This window comes from Cricetulus griseus, chromosome 6, assembly GCF_003668045.3.
Source record: "Cricetulus griseus strain 17A/GY chromosome 6, alternate assembly CriGri-PICRH-1.0, whole genome shotgun sequence".
NCBI classification, from domain to species: Eukaryota; Metazoa; Chordata; class Mammalia; order Rodentia; family Cricetidae; genus Cricetulus; species Cricetulus griseus.
The window spans coordinates 132,549,060-132,575,502 of record NC_048599.1 but is presented as its reverse complement, the minus strand read 5'-3'; the positions used below and the strand labels follow the sequence as shown (position 1 = coordinate 132,575,502).

The window sequence follows — 26,443 nt, the reverse complement described above, 5'->3', positions numbered from 1 at the left end:
ACCTGGAAAGCATTTATCCACAATCTTGACATCACTTTTTTATTTAAATCTTGTTTTTTGCTTCCATTCTGAGGAATGGCCTTTCCACATAATGAACAAATGAATTTCCCCTCTCCACTCAATTTGATATTTATAGAATTAGTGATATTCACAGGTCCATGTTTGAAAAGCCAGAGGTGACAAGAGGTGACTGGTCCTTTGAGATAAGATACTCTGAAATGGTTGTATTACACTTCAGTTCAGTTTTTCCTCTCAAATTGTTCTTAATATAAATTAAAAGCTCTTAATGGTTATGCATTTGAAAACTAATTGATGGCAATTTGTGTAGAAGAAAGGCCATTATAAAAAATATAAATTTGTTATCTTAGAAACTTTTAAAAGTTCTAACTAGCATTTGAGATATTTTTTAAAATAAGCCTCAATTCTGAAGTGAACAATCTGAAAAGTACATTGAGGTCTTCTAGTTTGTAAAGAAATAATTTAAGTAATTAGAAAGTTCAAAAGAACAATAATTGGAACTGGGATTGTCATGTAAATCAATCTTGTTTCGAATTTGAATAAAAATGGAGAAAAAAATTTAAAAAAGAACAATAATTGTATGCATACTTTAGTGTTTATATACATAATTTATTATAGTGTCACTAATGTCCATATAGGACTGTATAGTCAACATTAACATGAAGTTGTGAATTATGGCTTCCAAATCTTAACACACTGTGTTCTATTATGTTTAAGGGGCAGATTACATTTCAGGTATAGGGTGGGTAAATTATCACTTTTTCAAAAGAAGGCATCAGTCTTTTTCACAACCCCGACTTTACACATTAAATTTTGATGCCCTTGGACAAATTGGCTAAAAACATCTTTAATATAAACATGTTAATGATATAATCCAAATCTTATAAGAGTGTCACTAAGAAATCCAGTTTTTTTGACAATTGCCACCACCTTTCTCATACTTGAATTTTTAATTGTGTTATATCCATAAGAAGCTGTTTGTAAACGGTTATTGCAGACTGCCATTAACCTCAACACTGGAACATCAGGCACAGGGCAATGAAACATTATATTAAGTTTTCCTATATTTCTCATTTATTATTTATCTTTTCAGGTGTACTTTCTGTTCATGTAAGTTAAAAGCAATTTTACTGTCTTTTTAGCTAAAAATTTATACTCCTATTTAGCTACTTTTAAACAAATTGCAGTGTGTATGTGTGTGTATATGTATAAAAGACAGACAACCTTGGATGTCATTTCTCAGCCCAAATCCACAATTTTTAAAAAAGGCATTGTCTCTCACTGTCTTGTAACTCATCATGCACCTGCCAATCTCGATCTCCTCAGAGCTGAATTGCAAGTGTGTGCCACCATGCTCATATTTTTTTATATGGGTTCCTAGATTTCAAATTAGGTCTTTATACATGAAAGGTAAGTACTGGGCTGGATGATGCTCTTTTATAGATCATTAACATTTTTTAATTACATATGCTTAAGGAATATAGCATTCAATTTTTAATACATGAACACAATTCACAATGGGCAGATTATACTATGTGGCATATATAATACTAAAGACCCAATAATTATCTTGAGTTGGGGAAATTTAAAATTCTCTCTCTAGCTCCTCAGAAGTGCACAATTGGTTGTGTTCACTGTTGTACTGTTCTGTAGAATCTCAGAACTTCTCATGTCCAGTTGAGCTGTTATAGCCACTGACTGCACGTTGCTCAGTCTTTCATCTTTTCCTGAGCTACTCTATTGTTTATGATGCTCACCTTTACCTTTCTTTACGGAGAAACAACAGCCTAACTTAGGATTCATATCTCAGTTTTCTAAATTTAAATAGCACACTCAACTAATTTGCTCTGAGTTGAGAAATCTGCTCTTTAGCACCAGAATTAATTTACTGAATAAAATTTGTTTAAGAAGGTCTTAATTCATATATTCGGCAAAAAGTCATCTGTAAGTTTTTGAATACTCAAAATTTTATAGGCAATATTCCTCAAATTAGTTTTTTCCCATGTAACAATTATAAAGAGTCACTAAATCATGAGAAATATTCTTGGATCTCAATCCCTGGGTTTTGTATTTCTTGCACATCCTGTGTACCTGCCCAAACTCATATAGTCTGACTATAACCCACCAGAACCACATCCAATTTACAGGCTTTGTTTGGTCCACATATCCTATGTGCAGGTCCAGTCTGAAGCAGCCCACCATCTCATATCTGACACACCATCAATGAAAGAAGTCTATAGGCCCAGATCCCATCCCAAAACTATAAACAATATAAAAATCCAAACAGTATATTTATCTCTAAATATTCTATCCTTATAGAAATGGCTTCCAATAAGAATTGTCTAGACATTCAGGACACAGAATTTAAAAGAACAATCATAAACTCTATCAAATAATTCAAGGAGTTTAAAGAAGATGAGAAATATAGCTTAATGAATTTAATAACAATATATGCCAGAATGATGGTTAAAAAAGACTACAGCAGAATTTATAATGGAAACAATTCAGAATTTGAAAACTGAATTCACTGAAGAGAAATATTGATGAGAACTAAAGTTGAAATGATGATGGAACTGAAAACAATCAATAATCCCATTAGAAAACTATAAAAATGGATTGGGTGGAAGAGAGAATATCAGGATTTGAAGATAAAATAGAGGAAGAATTAGACCACATGAGCAATGAATATGAAAAATATGTGAGACACCATGAAAAGATGAAATACTTAAATTTTAGTCATAGAATAATCCTGAGCAAATGGCATAAAACTCTTCTCTAAAACCACATAGGAAAACGATCACAAACTAAAGAAAGACACACTCATGCAAATATAAGATGTATACAGAACATCAAATAGACAAGACCTGAAAAGAAACTCCGTCCAGCATATAATAGTTAAAACACTAAATATACAGAATGAAGAAAAAGCACTGCAAGGCACACTATAAGTCACATGTAAAGGAATACCCACAAGAATGACACATATTATGTAAATGGCAATTTTCCATGACAGAAGACTCTGAAAGGATGTACTTTAAGTTCTAAATGATTATAGATGCCAGTCTAGACAATTGTGCCCAGCAAAACTATCTGCAAACGTTTAAGAAGAAAGGCAATACACATGGAGTTAGAGTGGGAAGAAATAAAAAAAAAAAAACACTGAGGCTGTTTGAAAAAGCCAGAAGGAATCATTTTAATTTATATTTGTCTAAAATTATAAATAATGCATATGTGTATACATATAATATAGAGTTTACATGAAATTATGGCAATTGGGGTAATAATCCCTAACCCAAGACACATAGATGTTCTAACAAAAATTCCATCACCGAACATGAGAAACCTGCTTTTGAAGTTTTGACCAAATAAACATATAATAGAACAAAACTAGATAGGTTTTTGCTGTTGCCCTTGGTTGGCTACAAGAATTTAAATTTATGTCCCTATTGCTTAAGACACTAGATATAGAAACACAAGACTTGATGGAATCAAGCTTGATCCCCCTCGAGGACCAGCACTTATAGTAGAGGAAGGTGTTATGTGTGTTGCCTTGGAAGAAAAGTCCTGCCCAGCTGAGACTCCTACAACAATGTGAACCAATGATCCACATCAATGACCAGCAGGGAAAGACAACCACAAAAGTGCAATATTGGCACTATATCTTTCCTACCTCTGTGTAATTTATAATTCTATTCTAAATACTTACCCTTATGCCAATAGATGAGTGTAGCTTTAAACCCTCATCAAAGAAAACCCCTTTGACAGAGATGGAGTCCCTCATAGCAATTCACAACTGGTCATAGTGCAGACAACAACTGACAGTGGTGTCCCCAAACCTGCCTAATACATCTTTAATATAATCTCTACATATACAGCTCAGGGAAGATTGTGGAAGAGGGAACAGAAAGATTGTAAGATGCAGAGAATAAGCAAGTCGATTGGAGACTGTCTTCCATGTATGACAGGGTCTGAATCTATAAAATCTTTACAATATGGCTACCTAAACAAAACCAGTAAAATGGCAATACTACTTGATATTCCAATGTGGATAGAAGAAATCTCATAATGCCTCGTCACTAGATGAAGAGCTACAGGCAATTAATAAGTGCTAATGGGAGATTCAGTCTTCCTCCTGGCCAAAGTCCCTAATTGATCATCCAATACCAAATGGTCATCCCTAAAACCACATATATTTGAGCAACAATAAATAGACCCAGCAGGTTGTATTTGTATATGTTATATACAAAGAGAGACACAATTAAGAATACACTGATCTTTGGTTTTACTTCCGGTATTCAGTCTCTATAATTCTTAGCAACTTAAATCCTTCTGTTTCCTCCATGAGTTCATGAAGAAAACTTTGGTAAGATGGTGTCTGACCTATAATGCTTGTGGCAGATACTTCACTGGTATTACGCAGAGAATGTGAGCTAAGTTACCAAAGACTAAGAATACTTTTCAGAGATGAGCCACAGAAGGAGCAGATTCTGCTCCTGGGATGTTCTTTGTGCTCACCTGTACTCCTGCAGGAAAACTTGGTTTTGTGGTCACACAGTCGAATGGTGCCATTGCAGCCTTTTTCATCACTGCCATCTTCACAGTCTTTTTCTCCATCACAGCGCCAGAGATCAGGGATGCAGTTTCCATCAGGGTGGCACTGAAACTCATTCCCAGTGCAGCCAGCAGGAGAATGAACTTCTTAATTTTAAATGAAGAAGGAGAAAATGGAGCAAGATAGGAGAGAAATGGTGATTTTACTGTCATTTTTAATAATTCTTTTTCTCTTTGGGTAATATTATTACACTAGAGAAATTATATATTTTACTGTAACAGCTAAAAATGTTCAAGTATTCCAAATACACTTTAAAAACATGAATAATTAAGAGAAAATAATATTTACTGTGTCTTGCAGATTTCCTGAAGGTTTATATAAATGAGTTAAGAGACTATTGGATGCTTTACTGTTGTCTTAATTAGTGCCTTCAGGTACTGTCTTTGAAGCACTTTCTCTAAGCCATGCAAACAAAATCTTCTATTGATAAGACATTGCATGATTTTTGACATTTCTGGAGTAATTTCTTTTAAATTACCAAGAAATAAATAACGAAAGAAATAATAAGCACTTTGTGACTAAGAAAATCTTTGGAAAATAGACATTGAGAATTTTGAAAGCAAAGAAACACACATAATAAAGAAAACATCTTCAAGAAACAAGATTACATTTCTACAGTCAAAACAGAACAATTTAAATATGAACAATTTAAATATTTAAATATAAATAACAATTTAATTCTTATTAAATAAGAATTAAAAATTCTTTAATGAAGAATTATGTATTTAAATTCTATTAAAGAGTAGGAATGCATATAATTATACAGATACACTACTGCCTTGCCTGTTGATAAAATGGTAGGTAAATTAAGCATCACTAAGAGTAGGGGCTATAAACATTGGGGCATAGGTATGTCTTATACTATAACAACTGAACAATGCAAGTATAATAATTTTTTAAGTTTCAAAATAGCTAATATCATGAATATCATATTAATATACCCCAATACTGTTCTAAATTAAATATATTAATATACATTAGTGACTAAAGTTTTAATGAAATAAATATATCTCCTGTTATGATTCTTTTTTTTTTGTTTTGTTTTTTGAGACAGGGTTTCCCTGTGGCTTTGGAGGCTGTCCTGGAACTAGCTCTTGTAGACCAGGCTAGTCTCCAACTCTCAGTGATTCTCCTGCCTCTACCTTCCCGAGTGCTGGGATTAAAAGCGTGTGCCTTAACAAAGATCAATTAATTTACCTGTGCTGACAATTACTCACCTACTTAATTTGTTACCTTGGTAGAGATCTAAAGCAAAGATTTTAGTAATAGACTTACTTAAAATTAAAATTCTAATGTCACTAAAGCACCTACAAGGAACTTGAGATGTCCTTTTGTCCACCTGGAAGTGTTACTGTGAAGAATACATTTGGAATTTGTAGATGAGTATTTTATCCAAAGTATCTGTGGTTGTTTCCCCTGTGGTATAAATAGACAACTTCTTTGTTTTATTTAAGTATTTTCAACAACCATCTTTCAAGTGAATTATTATTATTAAGACTAGGGAAGGTTTGGTAAGGCTTCCAAAGAAATACTGGAGGAGTAAACATTAATAATTCAGAGCCAAGAAAATGCCTACTAAGGGAAGGATAATAGCCAAGATAGTACAGAACATGGATTCTAGCCTCTACATTTAAATTATATATAATTTTTCCTTCTTTTTGTAACTTTATAAGTTTAAGCGGTATAGGCTATTGCCTATACTACAAACTAATAAGTTATAGTCATCTGCAAGACAGAATGTAACCAGGAATGATAAATTGAGTGCATCATGGAGATCCAAGTTGGCATGGCAGAACAATTCCCTTAAGAATGCGCAGACATATGTTTTTCATGTGTGAATCCTATTCTATGTCAACACTATTCTTCCCAGCTACCACTGCCTTCTTGTATATACACTTTACCTATTGTTGTCTCTGGCTTTATAGAAGAATGAATTTCTTTGAAAAATGAAAAGAGCCAAAACAAACTAAATTATATCTTCTATTCAGAAACATCGTGATTAGGTATTACAGTTTATGAAACTGGACTTAAATGTAATTTTTTATATTACTACATATGCTCCCATCAACTCATATAAGCCATGCAGCACTTTTGACTCTCAACAGAAGACAATACTTTGCATGTCTTTCAGTATTTGTTTTATTCCTACTACTTGTGTCTCCAATGCTCATTTAGAGAGTTCATTACCCTGTACTACACAGTTACTACTGTGTCTGGAAAAAGCCCAACATGCAAATGAATCATTCATCTGCTTCATTTTATTTTGTTTTTAAAAAGTGAATAAATGACAGAGTTCTTAGAGAAACACATATTAATTTTCCAAAGGGCATGCAGATAATAAGTGTCAGCAATAGCAACTGCAGCAGTGACTTCTCTGCCCTCTTTATCACCATACCCTTTTGAACTTCTAGAAGGGCCTTGGTCATAAAGAGGCTCAAAATAAAGTGAATATGGCTCACACAGAAATCAAGAAGAAATGAGAATATATTTCCTTTTTGTATTTAAGTTACTAAAATTCAGTCTGTTTTGTTCCTAATAAAATTTAACATTTATTTTACTCTTCTGTAAGGTCATGGTAGAAGTTAGATTTAATGAAAAGATCTGTAAACTCTATTGCCTCAGACAGTTTTGCTTCCATAGGGTGATTTCCTCAGCTCATGACCAGCCAGCAAAAAAATGTAGAAAGATCTAAAATCAGAAATTGTGATTAGTGATGCCCATGACCCATGTAACAGAAGAGAAGGAAACATGTAGGGATATTATAATTTATTTTATAAACAGGAAAATACACCCAGGGAGAAAGTAAGAAATGGGATGGATCTTAATAATGTCATTGAAAGCAGGATGGAATGATATAGATCCATTATGCTGTGGTAAAACACAAGGGCAAACTATATTAAATTGGAAAATTTTTAAGTATTGCCCTTGTTACCCAATCAATGTGGGTATGGGTATAGCTACTTCTTCGGTGTTCATTTAAGCAATCAAGAAGGAAGAAAGGAAGCAGGACTCTAGATGGCTGATATCACTCCTAAAAGTAATATGCTTTATCACAATCCTATGCCTAACCACACTTGTAAAGATTTGGATCCTACCATATATATCACTTCTATCCAAAGCATGATGACCAACTGGAAATGTATTGCAACTGTCATTCATTTATTGCCCTATAAAACTTACTTGATTGTAAAACACTAAGAGTTTAGTTACAGAGTGGGCCATAGGAGCCAAGTCTAAAATGATCGGGGAAAGCAATGAAAACTTTAAGGAAAGGAATAAAAATTTTGTAAGCAGAAAGAATAGAGACAGGAAAGATCTTATAGCAAGGGTTAATTTGAAACACAAACAAAGAAATACTATTTGGTGAGGGAAATTAGATCTGAAAGGTTAGCAACAGAATCACATGGCCATTAATTAATAACCATGGCAAGATAAATTCAATTATATCAGCATTAGAAATTTTGAGGCACTTGAGTAATAGTAATATAATTTAGTGCACAATGTGAATTTTCTCTGGCTACTGTTTGGGAAAATGGATAGACTGAAACTTGAATCAGATTCCAGATAACACCAGTTGTTGGACTGCCCAGGTCCAAATAGTAGGCATGGCTTCTGCTTCTGGAAACATTTCACAGGGTAGTGGGCATCCAGATAAATATGCAATTGCCAAGCCACATCATAAATGCTCATGGCAGAAGCAAATTCTGTGAGGACAGATAAAAACCACCATAGCCTTAGATGTCTCACATGAGCCCTTCTGATGACAGAAGCAAAACAGGAGTTCTGAATCCTGTTTAATAATCAGCCAGAGGGAAAAAGAATTGGAAAGGAAGATTCTTTGCCCTGGTCTTTCTCACTTTAGGTATCCAAGATTGAATACATCCTCCAATGCTAAGAATCTGCCCACTACTGACCTACATCAGTGTATATCAAAGATTTATTAATTTTTTAGCAAAGCTAGTAGAATTAATAAAAGTGGGTGGAGTGTGTGACAGAGGTGAGAAGAAAAAGAAACAGGTGGGCAGAGACTAGACCTAGGAAATCATTTATGTCATGGTAAATGTTTATATTTATGCTGGGAGGAAAGAAGGAATAATAAAATGATATGCAGTTCAATTCTGTTGGTTAGATAGGACATTTACATAATAGATAGAAAGAAACTTTTATTTCAAAGTATGTGTGTGTGTTTGTTTGTTTTTTTTTGTGTGTGTGTGTGTGTAGAATCAAGATGTACACACCCACACATCTATTTCATCTTCTTGAACACTTGCTTATACTGAAGTCACTTGCCTTAATAAACACAAATACACAGAAACATTTGCAGTATTACATTTTCTTTCTGCCTTCTCTTCCAATATCATTTAAACAACAAGTCATGGAGTTTTATTCATCTTAACTTTCTTGCCAAATACAATCAGGTTCTGTTAACAGTTGCTGGTTTCCCTCTGTGTAGAGAACAGCATCCCTCAGTTGAGCCTGCAACAACTGCTCTCACATTAGTTCCAAACTGTGTGACTCCCCTGAGCTCTGGCTTCCTCAGCTTCAGAGCTTGGCACAGTCCATCTTTGTGCTATGGCTGTCTCAGTGGAGTGCTCTAGTTACGACTGTGTGTTTATGTGCATGCATATGTTGTTTTACTCTTGTGTTTCCATGTTGCTGATTCTAGTTATTATATTTTTGTCTAATGAAATTTTACTGCAATTTTTTACTCTCAAGTTATTTAAACCGAGCATACAATTTGGGAAATCAAATAAATAAATAAACAAATAAATAAATAAATAAATAAATAAATAAATACAGAGCCCTAGAGGAAATGTGGCAACTGACGGTACAATTTAACTCAATATTTAAATGAATCCTCTGTGACTAAATATTTGTAGTTGGAAGACTAGCAACTCTACAAGAAAAGAGAGGAATTGCAATTATTGTACAACACACACACACACACACACACACACACACATTCATTCTCTGGCTTAGTAAGTCTTCCTTTCAGAGGAAAGAGAGTATAGGGTGGGAAATATGCTAAATTTTTAAACTTTTAAAATTTGCATCCAATCTGGAAAATTATTTTTATTGCCTTAATGGGTTTATGCCTTAACTTACTATCCATTGTTCACTGCTTTGAAATGTATAAATCTCTATGCTGCCTGAGTATCAACCTTCTTGCAGGTTTTGAGTCACATATCATTTTGCCTGGTCCAGCTTTCTGAACAACTATTATGTATTAAATATTCCTTCAGCAATGGAAGGCATTTGTTCAAGAATTACTTTCTAGATATTTTTCTTCATCACAGAAGCTAGTCTACAGCAGATTCGTGGCCTCACCCTACTTGTCAACAGATGAAGAAAGCCTTAGTTTGTTCGTACTTCAGGGGAGTTTAGGTTTCCCCTAACAATGTCGGGTTCTATTTGGTCTTGAGAAAATTTGGGAATCAGATCTCTCTTTCCTCTCTTTCTATCTCTCTCTGTGGGTCTCTCTCTTTCTCTGTCTCTCTCTGTCTCTGTCACTCTCTCAAATCCTGGGATGCCTGTGCTCATCATGGATCTGTATTGGGGTCTAGCCTTCATACATGTAATGTGTGACCTATTTCTATGTGAACGCTGCCTGTTCTATGCCACCATGAACTAGTAGTAAAGACAAACATGAGGTTTCCCTCTAAACTAACTGATGCATATTAGCTGATTCACTGGGCCTTGGTGACTAATAAAAAGCCAACACCTGCTGGATTTTTCAGGTCTCCCTGCTTTATTCCCTTTACTTCCCTCCCCCACTGTTCACCTTCAAATACTGCCAGGACACTGGTTTGAAACTTTGTTTTAAAGCAAACAAGTACCCTCGAAACCCTCCTATGCAGTCTGGAATTTCACTTAGTATAACATGAGATGTCCTAATCAAGACCATTTAACACTAAGAGGAAATAAGATCATTTTTCAGATTTTGATGTATATGTTGTTTGTATCTTTTAAAGGGTAATATTGAAAGAATGTGTAGATGCCCAGATATAAACATATTGCGTTTATGTTAGCACATAGACATGAACACACTCAATAAACACAAGACAAAATTTTCAATCTACTCTAAAATAAAATTTCCCTAGATGGTTATAAGAATATTGAAGTTAAATCTATAGAAAATATTGGGCTCTTCCATATAAAATTTATATTATTAAAAAACACTAACATAAATATTTCACACAGAATCTGAATATAGTGGAGGTGATGGGCTAGCTAATAAATAAATAAATAAAACATGACTTTAATGCCCCCAGTGCCTCCTTGAGACCTATCTGTAAAACATTTTCTCATTTACTGAACAATGGAGTTCAGTAAATGAATGCTGCCAGCCATGGGCTATTGGTCCTGGGTTCTGTAAGAAGGTGGGTTGAACAAGCCATAAGACGAAACCCAGTAAGCAGCTGCCCTTTATGACCTCTGCATGAGCTCCTCTGAAAGCCTACCTTGATTGAATTCCTGTCCTGACTTCCTTCACTGATGAACAACAATGCTGAAGTATAAGCCAAATAAATGCTTTCCTTCCCAACTTTCTTTTTATTATGTTTATTCATTACAACAATAGAAACCCTAAACAAGACAGATGTCTTAATGTTAAGAGCAGTTACTATTCTTACAGAAGACAGAGATTCAGTTCCTAGCACCCACATGGAGGTTCACAAGCTCCAATTTTCAGATATGTGAGGGTCTATTCTTATTTCCATGTATCTACACATATGTGGCTCCTGGATGCATATCAAATCAAAACACTCAAACACATAACATAAATAACTCCTTAAAAAGTAAGGAATATGTCTATGTACACAGGTATGTGACATATGTTCAAAGGAGGGATACGGGATATGTAAAAAGTATTAGTGGCACACAACATTTTATTCTAGCCTTTCCTTCTCTGCATGGCACTTTGCCTTGTAAGTGTGATATTCTGTGAAACATAAGCATAAAGTTACACAAGACATTTGATATTTAGATTATAATCTGCTACTTTTGCTCTCAGTGAAAAGCAGGCAAAGTATAAGCTGCAGAGCAATTCCAGTATTCAATCTGCTCAATAGATAAAGTCTTATTGGGACACATATTTATTTGTTTAGCCACTCTAAGTGCTAGAGAATTTGCGCTTATCACATGGAATAATCTTAGGTGTACAAAGGGATGATGTCCATTGTTACTTACCCTTGCTTTCAAGCTAAATAATAGTGCTGGTTAATGAAATAGGCAAGGATTAAATTATTTTCAAAGATAATTTAAACAGTAAAGATTTCCTAGTTGTTTTAATTTACAATTATGGTCCATAAGCCATACTTTCATGTTTTTTATCTTAAAAGTATAACATTAAAAGTCTGCATGATGGAATTCCATGGTACAGTGATTATCTATATGAGGATGGTTGTGGTATTTCAGTGTATGAATTTAAACACCAGAGTAATTTCTGAAGAGGATTTTGGTGGCTTCAATAAAGAGAATAAAGTGAAATCCAGTTAAGTTTCCAAATAAATACGGAAATAAATGGTGACAGATCAAACAGTTTCTGAAGGAGTTTAAGAGATATTTTAAGAGAAATGTTCCCACTGTTAATTGCTTTACTTCCACAACATCATGAACACTATTCAGTCATTGAGAGTTGAATTAATTATGATGTAGATTGCCTTTTTTCCCTCTATTTGTTTTGTTTGCTTCCATCTCAATATCTGGTCTTTCTCTTTCAATAACAGTAAGCCAGTGTGACACTGGAGAAGCAAAGCTTGACTAAGCCTTAGTGTAAGAACCCAGAAGCACAGCTGCACTATGGAGTATAGAGAGCTCTTGTTAGTACTGCTTTCACTTCTGTTGAATGAACAAGACACAAGAGGAAGCTTAGCCCTCCTGATGCCTGTTGTCTCTGGATGCTAACCATATTGTCCATCAAATGATGTTACTCTGGCATCAGGATATATAAATATTATCTTAATACAGAAGATATATTGCCTTCAAACAAGTATAGATTCCTTCATTAAGAATTTTCGGCAGAGCAATATGAGAATGATAGCCGTCCCTGCTAGCAAATGGTGTTCTCATCACACATAGTATGTTTATACAACTTATTTCAGTTTTTCCAGTAAGTACATTTGTAGAAATTATGTATATTCTTAAAACTATATTTTCTTGCCTCACCTACTATGGATCCCTCAGATGGTTCCCCAATAACCTCCTTTCCCCAGTCATTACTTTATTCCAGCTCCCATCTATATCAGGCACTGCTTACTAACCCCAAGGCCACTTCTACTAGAGAAGCAGTTAGTTTCACTGCAGAACTCCACCTCTCTTTCTGCTCCTTCAGTCCCAATTTCTCCAGTCTTACACCAACTCAGTAGCAGAACACCTGTGGTCTCCCCGTTCTCTCTGAGCCAATATCCAACAGATTACTAAGATCTTCTCTTCCAACCTTCCCCCAACTCACCCCAGTATCCTAGCCTCCAACACCAGCATGCATTCCTTATGAACAAACCAGCTGAGCAGGCCAGGGAAACATGTAAGCTAATTGAAGACCTTCACCACTCCCTCCAAACCTACTTCTTCAGTCTCATCCCTATCTTTGCAGAAGAACACCTTTTGCAGCCTTCCTTCCACCTCTACTAAGATCTCCTGTAGAACTCACAGACCTTCCCCTTTAACCTCCATTTCTCTACTTGCTGGTTTAACCCATTCCTTAACTTCTTCAGGTGCTCTATGCTAACTCACAAATCACTCCTGCCAGTGAAGCAAGTAGACTATTTGTATTTCCTCCCATCTCCTCCTGGTCCTCTGAATCCAAACACATAGTTTCATGCCAGCACTATGGAAGCCCCTACATGGTTTCTGGTCTTCAATGTCTGACCCCATTTCAAGGAGTCATAAATCAGTCATTAAACATCTCCCAATCAAAAAAAAAAAAGTCTTGGACAGATGTGAGTACTGGAAATTAAACCCAGGTCCTCTGGAAGAGCAATATGTGCTCTTAACCACTGAGCCATCTCTCCAGTTCCATTCATTTTCTTCCTGGATAGGTATCACTTACCAAAGTTAAATCAAGATCATATAAGTAATTTAAACAGACCTAAAATCCCCAGTGAAAGAGAATCAGTCATTAAACATCCAATAATAATAATAATAGTAACAATAAAAATAAAACAGTCCTGTAGAAGATTTTTTCTTTTAAAGAAGAGTTAATGCCAATAATTTTCAAATCATTCTCAAAAGTAGAAACTGAAGGAATATCGCCCAATTCATTTTATAAGGCCACTGTCACCCTGATAACCACAACACATAAAAGCTCAACAAAGAAGGAAAATTATAGACCAATTTCCCTTATGAACATATGTAGGGGAAGCTGTAGCCATGCCTACTTAGGGGCTGGCTACAGGTGTGCCTGACCACGCTTGCGACGGCGTGGTCAGGGTGACGTAGAGTGACTGTGTTTTCTCTTTCAGTTTCACTTTGGTACTTGCTGGACCACGACGGCTGGCTAGGTCGCTCTGTAAGTAAGGCATTTCCCTATTAAATACCCTTATATTTCTACCTGACTCCGTATTGGTAATTTCCCACTATAAACATAAATGCAAAAACAATCAATAAAAGAGTCAAAAATTGAGTCTAAGAAGATATCAAAAAATCAACCACCATGATCAAATAGGCTTCATCCCAGAGATGCAAGGACAGTACAATTTTCAATTTACAAAAATCAATAAATGTAATCATCATATACACAAACTAAAAGAAACAAATACATCATCATCTCATTAGATGCAGAAAAGGCCTTTGACATTATCCAACACTCCTTCATATTAAAAGTCCTCGAGAAACTAGGAATGCAAAGGATACACTTAAAACATAATAAAGATACTTTCCAGCAAGCCTATAGGCAACATCAATTTAAGTGGAGAGAAACTCAATGCAATTCAGCTGAATTGGAACAAGACAAGGTTGTCTACTCTCTATATACATATTCAATACAGTAGGTAAATTCTTAGCTAGAGAAATAAGACAAGTGAAGTAGACATCAAAGTGATACAAATTGGAAAGGAAGATGCCAAAGTATTTTTATTTGCAGAGAGTTAATAAATGTGACCTTAAACTTCTGTCTGAAAACTTCTATACCTGATAAACTCTCTTAGCAATGTACCTGGATAAAAAATTGACATAGAAAAAGTAGTGTTCCTACATAGGAATGACAAATAGACTGAGAAAGAAATCAAGGAAACAACACTTTTCACAATAGCCTTAAATAACATGCAATATGTTGGGTTAACTCTAACGAAGCAAGTGAAAGACTTGTACGATAAAAACTTCAAGTCTTTGAAGACAAAAAATGAAAATGTTACCATAAGATGGATGGATTTCCCTTGCTCATGGCTCTGGTCCATATGGTTAATATATTAAAAGTGGCCATCAACAAAAAGCAAACTAGAGACTCAATGAAATCCCCATTAAAATTTCTACTCAATTCTTCTCAGCCCTTAAAAAGGCATTTCTCAACTTCATATAGAACAATAACAGAAAAAAACCTAGCTAAAACAATCCAGAATAATAAAAGAACTGCTGGAGCTTCCATCATTCCAAATTTCAAGTTATATTCTAGAATTCTATTAGTAATAACCACATAGCAGTAGCATAAACGTAGACAGGTTGATCAATAGAGTCTAATGGAAGACACAGACATAATACCACATACCAATGGACACCTGATAAATAACCCAGAAATACACAGTGGACAAAAAGACAGTATTTCCAATAAATGGTGCTGTTCAAAGTGGATATCTTCATGTAGAAGAATGCAAATAAATCAATACTTATCACCCCACACAGAACTTGAATCCAAACCAATCAAAGGACTCAACATAAAATCAGATACATAGAACCCAATGGAAGAGAAAGTGGTGAATAACCTTGAACTGAGACAACTTCCTGAAGAGAAGGCCAACAGCCCAAGTACTAAGATTAGCAATTGTTGAATGGACCTCATGAAACTTAAAAGCTTTTATGAGGCAAAGTATACATCTTTTGGACAAAATGGCAACCCAAAGGATGGAAAAATTTTGTTACCAACTTCACATGGGATAGAGTACTAATATTTAAAATATATGTAAAGAAATCAAAAAACTAGATGCCAAGAAAACCAAATATTTCAATTAAAAAGTGGGGTACAGATACAAACATACAATTCTCAGTAGAGCAATTTGAAATGACTTAGAAATAAAGAAAAGTCCAATATTCTTAGTCATAAGGGAAATACAAATCAACATGACTTTGAGATTCTATCTTACACCTGTCAGAATGGTTATCATCAACAACACAAGTTGCAACTTATGCTGGTGAGGATATGGAAGAAAAGAAACACATTATGTGTTGTAGTAAAAACTTGTACAGCCACTAAGGAATCAATATGGCAACTCTTCAAAAAGTTGAGAATTGATATACCTCATGATTCAGCTGTATCACTCTTTGACATATACAGAAGGGCACTTCATCCTACCACAAGGACATTTGATCAACCATGTTCATTGCTGCTTTATTCATAGTAGCCAGAAACTGGAATCAATCTCTCAACAGAAGAATGGATAAAGACAATACTGGACTGCAATTTACAGGAAAGAACTAGGAAGAAATCATTCTGAATGAGGTAATGCAGACCCATAAAGATAAATAATTATTCACTTACATGTGGATATTAGATAGTAAATAAATGATAACCAACCTACAATTTTCTGACGTAGAGAATTTAGGTACTGGAGGGACTAGGGCAAACATATGGATCTTCCTGGAAAGGGAAAATAGAGTAGATACTATAGGTGGACTGCAGGCAGAGAGAAAAGGAATGGGGTGAATGGGTGGGGAAGGGAAGGGTACAAAGGGTTAAGGGTGGGAATGAGAGAAGGCACAAGTACAATTGAGGGGCATTTGGGGGATGTTATGGAAACTGAGTGCAGTAGCAACTTCCTAAAATATAAGAAGGCAGTCCTTGTGATTTCTTCTAATAATGGAGGAGATGGAACCCCAATGGGCCACCTCTTCTCATCAAACAAGCTGTCCAGTACCAGGACTGGGTTATAACCAAGTTATTTGTTGTCCGATGAAAATCCCCAATTAATCAAGACTGTTGCCATGACAATAGATTCCTCTCCACAAACTGATTTCTGGGACCCATGGCTGAGAACAACACCTATACAACTCATTGAACATAGTGAAGTGAAGATCCTACATGGAGCCTTCATCCCTATATTCTAGTCTCTTTGGTGTGGGAAAGTACTGCAGTAGCCTACCAAAAGAGAAACTGGAACACTAACCCAGGCACAAAAACTTTGACCAACAATTTGTCCTGCCTGCAAAATGTGGCAGAGCAATGGTGGCACAGAAAATGTGGAAGTAGCCAACCAAAGTCTTATTTGACTTAAAGCCCTATCTACAATATGGTTAAGTGACCAAGAACCAGAGACTAAATAGCCCAGAGACCTAGCATAAAACCAAATACTACTCTTTTAAAAAACAAATTGATTAAATGACTCCTAATAATATTCTGCTATATTCACTTATCAGTGTTTTCTTTTTTAATTCATCATCAGGGAAACTTCCTTCTTCATCAGATGCAAATAAATACATATATACAGACCCACAGCTAGACATTAGGGAGGGAGAGAGAAGGAGAGTTTGGAATACTGAGGACAAAATTGGTTATCTCCATCGAACCACTCCCCCTCAAAGCTCAGAGCACTCTGTAGAAGAGGATGTGGAAAGAGTGTAAAAGAAAGAGGGGATGAAGGATATTGGGATATCAAGGCCTTCTGAATGAACTGAGTAAGGCTGATAAGAACTCACAGAGACTCAAGCAGCAAGCACAAAGCAGATACAGGTCTATATCAGGTCCTCTATATGTTATAGGTTTCAGTTTAATTTTTTTATGGTTCTCTTGAGAATGTGAATGAGTGACTTTCTGATTCCTGTGCCTTCCATTGAGACTCTTTTAGTATTTTATTTTGCTTTGTCTAGCCTAGATTTGATAGTTTTTGTTTATATTATTGTATTTTATTTTTGTCACATTTGGTTGTTATCTCTTAGAAGCCTGTGCTTTACTAATGAGAGACAGAAAGTTAGTGAATCCAGAGAGGAAAGGTTTGAGGAGGAATGGTGAGGAATAGAGGGCCGAGAAACTATAATCATGATATAGTGTATGAAAAAAATCAACTTGCAATAAAAAGATAGAAAAAAAGATCTTTTCTTATTAATTGAATGAAAATCCTTGAGCTTTCTTTGCTATTGATGCAAAAGTTGTTTACTGTATTAAAGTTCAAATGAACTTTGAAGATATAATTTGTCATGGAAAATAAAGTGTCTTCCTGTGGATAAAATCCATTGGTAATTAACATTGTTTTGATACCTCAGTGTTAACATTTTCCAAAGGAAATAAATCAATCTGTGAGAAAATAAAGCTAATCCAGACAGTTTATATTTCATTGAAAATGGATGTAATGTTTCTGAACAATTAGGAAGAGCTTAAATTTACATTGAATTGTATTTTGTAAGGAAACAATTTTTACTTTCATTAAGATGAATAATTAAAAACATTACTGTGAGTTTTGTCAATACTTGATTTGCAAATGTCTTCATATTTAAATATGAAATACCTCATCCTCAATAAAATATACTGAGAATTACTGGCAATGTTTTTGTTCTTTTCTTCTGCATATTAGTAAATTCATTTTTTAAAAAAATCATGAAAGATGTTGGAGTAGAAACAGCAGAATCAGTTCTAGACTCATAGTCAGTTCTAGAATGACAGCTGTATAGGCAGAACTCCTATCCAATTGGCTCCACTGAAGGCCCACAGGTTTAGCAGAAAAGCTTAGATTCTACAGTTTTGTGCAAGTGTGGCAACCCTACTTCCTCGGAGTCCACTGTAAAAGGAGAGGACGTGACTTCCTTCTCCCCAGTTATTATTCTCTGACCATCATACATGTACCATGGCCCTCTCTTTTTGTTTCCTAAGAAAATAATTTTTACATTTTTTTACAAATCCAAATTCAATTTGTATAACTTCAGTATGTTAGGTAGAATCTCTAATCACAAAAATATCAAGAAAGAGGAGTAAAGAAATGTACCCAAATGGAAAAAAAAGAAATGAATTCCAAGGTTTCATCACAAAACCACACAAAAGGTTAGTAATGGAGAAACTAAGGGGAAATTTGCTGTAATAGAAATTTGCTGTTGATTTAGAAAAGAAAAAGAGCCAGGCAGTGGTGGCGCACGCCTTTAATCCCAGCACTTGGGAGGCAGAGGCAGGTGGATCTCTGTGAGTTCGAGAACAGCGTGGTCTACAAGAGCTAGTTTCAGGTCAGCCTCCAAAAGCCACAGAGAAACCCTGTCTTGAAAAACCAATAAACAAACAAACAAACAAATAAATAGAAAAAAGAAAAAGAAAAAATGCCTTATCAGCTTTAAATCAGCAGGGAATATTCAAATGAGCTACCACTTGGCCAGACCCTAGGTGCCTCTCCTCAAATAGATGAGTAAATGACAAAGAGACAGACACTCTTCCTGTGCTGCTGTGTGCTCTGAGCAGAAGGTGCTCTAGAGACCAGTGGGAGGTGAAGCTTGTGCAGGGATAGGAGCAAACCTTTAGTACTAATAAGATGCATTTTAAACAGTTAACATAGGAAACTATTTTTTCTTCTTTTACCATAATTTAAAAATAATGAGAAATTACCTTTTGAATGTTTTCATGAAGGAAAAATGACAAGGTGACTGAAATCACCTTGGACCTACTAAAGTAAATTTTGATATTTGTTTCCTACATGGAGAAGACGAGACACTGCTGCTTATTTGAGTATTTGACTGGGATGCCCATGACGTAGGTGGGAAATCAAAAGTTGTGTTTCTTCAGACTTGTGTTTTATTGTTTGTTTGTTTGTTTGTTTGTTTTCCATTATTAAACAAGTGACCTGAATTTTCAGTTATTATCAGGTTTAGATGCCTGGCCTGAGAGTCCCCTGGGTAGAGTGCTCATTTGGCTTTGCTTGGTTAGTGGTATTTTTAATTCTTCATTTCCCGCTGAACAAGTTATAATGGTCATTCCAGTCAAAATCTGTTGGAAATATCTCTCTGATTCAAATGCATAAATCTCAATATTTCTTACGCAGAGTACCAGCTCTTTATACACTCAAAGGAATAGGAGTTTGTTTAAATGAATAAATGTCCTTATTTGTGAGACAAAATAATTCAACTCCATGATCTGTGATCGGCTCCTAGCTTCCTAATTTTTTTATGCTTATAGAACAAACCTCTTATAACTGGAAAACATTTTTTGGGGAGAGACATTAAAATTGTCTGTGTAGGAATCTCCAGAGCTGTTCCAGTTGAAAGGTTCCAGAATCGATTTAATAAGATGGATTGTAAGGAAAGGAATAAAGGAGATTAAAATTTAAAGGAAGGTCAGACATACTTATTGCTACTGTTTAATACAAAGGTCAGAGTCTGTAGGGCACTCATTGAGAATTTCATTACAATGGCCTGTAGTAAAAAGAAAGGTATTTTCATATCTCATCTTTACAAATAGCCAAGTATGTCATTCAGAGTAAGTCAGTAATTACTTGTGGGTAATATAAATGTTGTCACATAAAGTTGGGACAAACAGAATATGCTCAATAACAATCTAAAAAGCTGGATATAGTAGAAACACATCATCTTTATGAAGAACTCAAGCTATGATCTCCTATACAAGAACCTTGATCTTGTGAATGATGGGTATTGTATCTCTGAAACAAGTTAGAAATACAAAGTACCTAGAGATCACTCAGTCACCAACATGCTAACTTATATTTCTGCCACCATTTTATAAGCAAATAACTTTCCTCATTGGCACCTACTACTTAAACAGTAGATGCAAAAATGATATAAAATATACTAAGAACCCTACAGAAAACACAAGAAAAACCAATAAGAGATAAGAGAATAAAGTCCTGTGCTTTTATTTTTATTAAACCCTGGGCAGATGACAGTTTACTAAAAAAAATGAGCAAAGCGAGATTAATAATATAATATATATATATATATATATATATATATATATATATATATATATCTCCCAGGTTCATTTATGTATAACCCACGATACCACTCCTGATAAAAAACACTATATTGCCATGGGTACTGACAATCTAAAAAAAATTGTGTTTCTGGAATAAAACTTATATTTAGCAGTTATTTACTCTGCAGTAAGTAAATAGTACTGATGGCCACAAAGGTAGAAAAAGAAGTTGAGATTATTCTGGATTCTTTGTACAATTTGGGAACAACCAAGACATGAAATGAATAAATTATTGAGGAACTGGACAGAAGGAGAGAAAATGTATGTTTTAAAAGTAGGGAAAAAGGTGGTTAGATCAGACTAAAAATAGCATGTAGGCAGAGGAATATGCACATGTATGAGCATATTTATTGATAAATTACTATATTATTGCATTATTATTGTCAAGCATTACTGAAAATAGATCAGCATTGAGAAACCATGCATACATAATTTTCAATTTGCATTTGAACTGTGTTTGCTGTATAAATAAAAGATCATATGTCACAAAAATCTTTCAACTTGTTCACTTAGTGCATGAGGTAATAAGTATTTCTTCTATACAGCCATATAGAAGGCATTAGAAACAATGACAAAGAAACATGATCATTTAGGTGTCTATTTATAATGTAGAATGCAAATATTTGAAAAATATTTAACTTGCTTTTAGGAAAAACATCAAAGTTTAGGGGAAATCTAAACTTGGAAAAAAACTGCCACCTCCTCTATTATAAATATTCTAAATTATTGGATACCAACTTTAAAAAGATTTTCAGAGTGATCTAACAGAGAAATAGCCATGTAAATGTATTAGCAGTGTCTTATGCCAACCAAAAGGGTAAAATAAAGTGAAATTTTATAAAAGGCCTAGTTGACTGTTACATAATTCAAATGAATTAAACTGTGATAGTAAGATCAAAATTATTTTATGCATTTGTATCTATGCATATCGAGAATATCTAGAGTCCTTATTCTACTATTTCACATACAAATTTGCACACTTATATGAAAAGGCTATCTCACTTTTACAGCATGTCTTTATATGTTGCAGTAGCTTGAATGGGAATGGCCCTCATAGGGTCATATATTTGAATGCTTCATCCCTAGTTCATGAAACAGTTTAGGGGTTGAGAATGATCAGGAAGTTTGGACTTTTTGAAGAAGTGTGTTGCATTTTTTAAATCCCACACCATTCCCATTAAGACCTCTCTGTGTGTGTGTCTCTTTCTGTCTCTGTGTCTCTGTCTCTGTGTCTCTGTCTCTGTCTCTGTCTCTCTCTCTCTCTTTCTCTCTTTCTCTCTCTCTCAACTACTGCTCCAGTGCTATGGCTGCTTGTCTGATGCCTGCCTGCTGCTTGTCATGATGTTAATGGATTCACTCTGAAATTCTAAGTCCCCAATAAACTCATTCGTCTCCAAATCACCTGTCACTTTGCTTTCTCACAGCAATTGGAAAGCAAGTAAAACACATGTAAACCACCTTTTTATATGAAACTTTCAATACTCAAGTAAATGGCCATGCTTGGCCTCTCAAGTACTTTCCCCATAATAAATTCTGTGTGTCCAGCCAGTTCTTTAAAAAAATAAAACAAAACCTATTCACCCAGGACAATGCAAATCAACAAGACTACAAAGGTCATGGTTACTACAGAAGAAATAAGACATATCAAAACCAAATTTCAGTTGAATTGATGAGAGACAGGAAGTCAATCAAAAAAATTTATGGAAGTCTTGTGGATGATTTTCTTTTACAAAATTGACTATTTTTCTCCATTTATTTCTCTGTTTTACCTTTTCTCTTTTGGCTCTCTCTTTAGAGTGTGTGTGTGTGTGTTTGTAACAACAATGTCTTATGAAGACACTATGTTCTTTGATTATAGGAAATTATAAAGTGAGAAACCCAAACAAAATAAAATTAAGATGCAAAAGGATAGATGATCATTAACACAGAAGAGAACTATTCTGTTAGAGTTGCATATTACATTACAATGAAAAAACCCACCATGGCCATGGAAATACTATATGAAATATTCCAATTATGGACTGTTTTACTCCTTTGAAAAGAACTTGAGTCAAGAGGGGCTGCACCATATGCTCTGTCTTCCAAGAAGTGTACAGCAAAGTGATGAGCAATTATTTGGGGGATTTAATGAGCTTTGACAGCTAGTCTTTAAACTCAAGCCAGAAACTCCTGCTCTTTCTTCCACGGCAGGTTTTGAAACTGAATTATGTGACTAATTACATCAAATCTCTACCTTGTCCCTTCCCACACAAGTCTTATGTGTGATGATAACTTCCACACTATATGTAAATATTATTTCATAACTTCTGTACCAAGAGGGGTAATCAAAATAATAGAGGATGAAAATAAAGGGATTGTGTGGTCTCAAAGCCATTCTAAATGCCATTTTTACTCCGTTGTGCTTAGGCCTCATCTTGTAGCATGCTTGGTTAGACAATCCTTGTGTAGTATATAACTCAAAGCTAAAACTTAGTCTATTCTCTCATGCTTCTTGAAATATGTCTATGAATCATGTAGATTATCTCAATAATTTCCTTATTGTTCTATCACATAAGAAAATAACATTAACAGTTGGGCCTTTATAGCTATATGTGGGAAAATTGAGTTGCTGTGAACAAGAAGCATAATAACTTTGAGATATGTAAGCTGGGCAGTGGTGGCTCAAGACTTTAATCCCAGCCCTAGGGAGGCAGAGTTCAAGGCCATCCTGGTCTACAGAGTGAGTTCCAGGACAGGCAGGTTGGTTACATAAAAAAAAAAAAACTGTTTCACAAAACAAAAGAAAACAAAACAAAATTCAAATGTCTCTGACAATATGATAATCCAACTGAAAGCACTCTTAAGAGTCTACATGAGGCTGTAGATATTTGTGAGGCTGAAATATCTTTTCAAAATTCTTAATGTGCAATGGTCTCTTTAACTTGCAACAAATATTCATAGAAAAGAGGAAAAGGATCTTGTTTCTAGATGACAATATATTAACTTTGGGGCAATTTATCTTTCATAGCATATTATGAGGCATTGCCAGCAGGGCACAGATGCACACCCTATGAGAAGCCTGAAGAGACATCTGTGAGTAGGGCAAATGAGTTAAACTGCAGTGCATTAATGAGGTGTCAATTACCCTCTAGATGAATGCTTCAAATATTTATTTTAAAAAGGAAAATTATCTGCATGCAATCTTCTCCTATGCCTGTTTAGTAATAAGTGTTTTCATTTTACATATTCTCATGAAAAAAGCACATTGAGAGAAGGAGGAATGCAAAAAAGACCTAAGAGAGGCGTGGGAAAGAAAAGGACAAAGGACATGAGGTTATTGAATAATGGAGAACAAAAGACAGATAATATTTAATATAATCTATGTTAATAAGTCAACATCTCCCTGATGTGAAGACAATTAAATTCAAATGTCTGCATGAAAAATTTTGTTAGTAATTGTATGCTTGCTTTCTAGTTTATAATTTGTTCCTCCCCCCACCTCCAATGGAAAACTATTATGAATCATGTCATGACCAATAACTTAAGTAGTTGTGTTCCCTTACCTCAGAGGTCAGGGACATTGAACAGCCATTTTGGATCATTCCTATGATTCTCATAATACAGACCAAATAAAAATTGATCAATTGGCAAATTCACATAAAACCTAGGGTCCTTCTTTTAAAAACCTAGTATACAGAGTTAGCCACTGTTGTTTCCAACAACAGAGAGAATACCACATGGAAGAAAATCCTTGAGACACTTACAGTCATGTGAGTTTGAGACACTGACAGTTTTGTGAGTTCTCAAATGTGTGGAGAAGACAGATGTGTCTATCAGGGAAAGCCTTTGAAAAATAAGCTTCCATGGTGTAACTGATCCTCCAGATTCCATCACCTTAAATAAAGTGTGTTATAGTTTATATGTGTGCATGTCACCTATTTAAAGAGAGGCCTTGCGTTTTGAATCATTTTACTTAGCCCTTAGTACTCAATTAATATTTATGGAATTAATAAATAAATTCTCTTAGTAGAAATTGTCTGTTAAATAATAAAGATGACAGTATTATTGTTTTAGAAACTGACTCTTTTCTGTTATTATAATATTGTTTTTAACTTACTAATATGTCTGATGGTAGATTGCATTTTACAAAGCAATGCATGGTGTTGACAGGGTCTGCTTTATCACAGATATGCTTTAAACCATAGTCATGAGCTCTTTGAACTCTTTCATTTCATTTGTGATAGTCAATCAGCTGGAAATGTGGGTAATTTGACTTACTACAAAATGCTTATCTCAACTATCAGGGAAAGAGATTTGGTATAATAGCAAAGTAAAACTATCCTTTTGTGTGTTTTTTGTTCTTTGTTGAGACGCTTTAAAATTTGTATAAGGTTAGAAAAATAGTAGCAAAGCATTTAATGAATATTGAAAGCCACAGGCACAAAATTCAACCAAGTAGCGGCAACCACTGATGTGAAAGACCAGAATAGAAAGGGAAATATTAAAAACAGAGAGGTCAGCGGTAATATTACCCTGTTTTTCATGTGTATTGTTAATGTGGTGAGCAATTAGCTTGTGATTTAATAACATACTCTAAATAGTTTAATTATGTGTCAACCTATAATTATATTTCACAGATTTATAAAATTACTGACCCAATTTGGTACAATTGTCATGTGTTTCATCGCTGAAGTCTCCACAGTCATTGTCACCATCACAGGCCCAATGCCCTGGGATACACCTGCCCATGGAACATCTGAACTGGTCATCAAAGCACGAGTGAACACAGCCCACTTCATCACTCTGGTCCCCGCAGTCATCATCTGGAAAGAAACACTAAAAGCTAGTAAAAGCTACTTTGAAAGAAGATTTTTTTTCTTACATTTGTACCATATGCAGAATTTGCTTATGATTTTGGAAAAGGAAAGATCCATTCATGTCCAACATTTCTTGTGAATAGACTCCGTTTTACTGATATTACATCTCCTCTGGTTTAATAGCAAATGCAAAACCAAAAGAAAGAAAGCACTATCTTTGGATTTTGCAACTTAAAATGTAATTCATTCATAAATAACTAACCACTGACTAACTGCTTCTCTGCCACAAGGATTAAGAGGAATGTGGCGACTACAGGAATGTCAGCTCATACAGTGCAATAGAATTAGGTGAAATAATGACTTGAAGCTACCATTTGTGTGATTCAGAACTTGCAGCTGTGTCTTCTCAGAGCCTTTGTCTTTAAGCTTTGACTTGATGATTTATTGTTCATTCCTCCCCTGCTACCTACAGAACTGGGACTGGATTCATACATGAAAGCTGTAAGTTCACATTAGAAATGATTCATACTCAGGATTGACCACTCAAGAGGGGGAGGAAGGGGACATGCAAAGATAGTGGATTAAATGGAACTAAATAACATTGATTAATATATAATTCAGTTGCCTGCATTTAGAATGACTTGGCATAATGATACAATTAAGAACAGGGGAAAATCATTACCTGCACATAAAAAGCAAGGTGACAGAGTTAAGATCATCTGGATAATTGTACAATAATTCATAAACTGCCAAGGTTACAAAAATGCTTTGGGAACCTGAAATTGTTCTGGTCATTTCCTTAATTGTTCCCTTTATTCATCTTTGTAGATTTAGTCTATGCTCAAAATAATATCTGAAAATGAAGCACTGTTAAAGCCCCATGGGACAAATATCATGCTCCATTATCCT

General features: G+C 34.9%; 1 protein-coding gene across 1 annotated transcript in view; it reads right to left on the bottom strand.

Moving 5' to 3' along the window:
• Nucleotides 1-26,443, bottom strand: part of LOC100773941 (low-density lipoprotein receptor-related protein 1B) — a 1,050,824-nt gene that overhangs the window by 708,091 nt on the left and 316,290 nt on the right. Inside the window, exons 18-19 of the mRNA XM_035447074.1 lie at nucleotides 25,373-25,540; nucleotides 4,534-4,716 (exon numbers count right to left, since the gene is read on the bottom strand). Coding sequence (XP_035302965.1) covers nucleotides 4,534-4,716; nucleotides 25,373-25,540 — 351 coding nt within the window. The remainder of the gene's footprint in view (nucleotides 1-4,533; nucleotides 4,717-25,372; nucleotides 25,541-26,443) is intronic.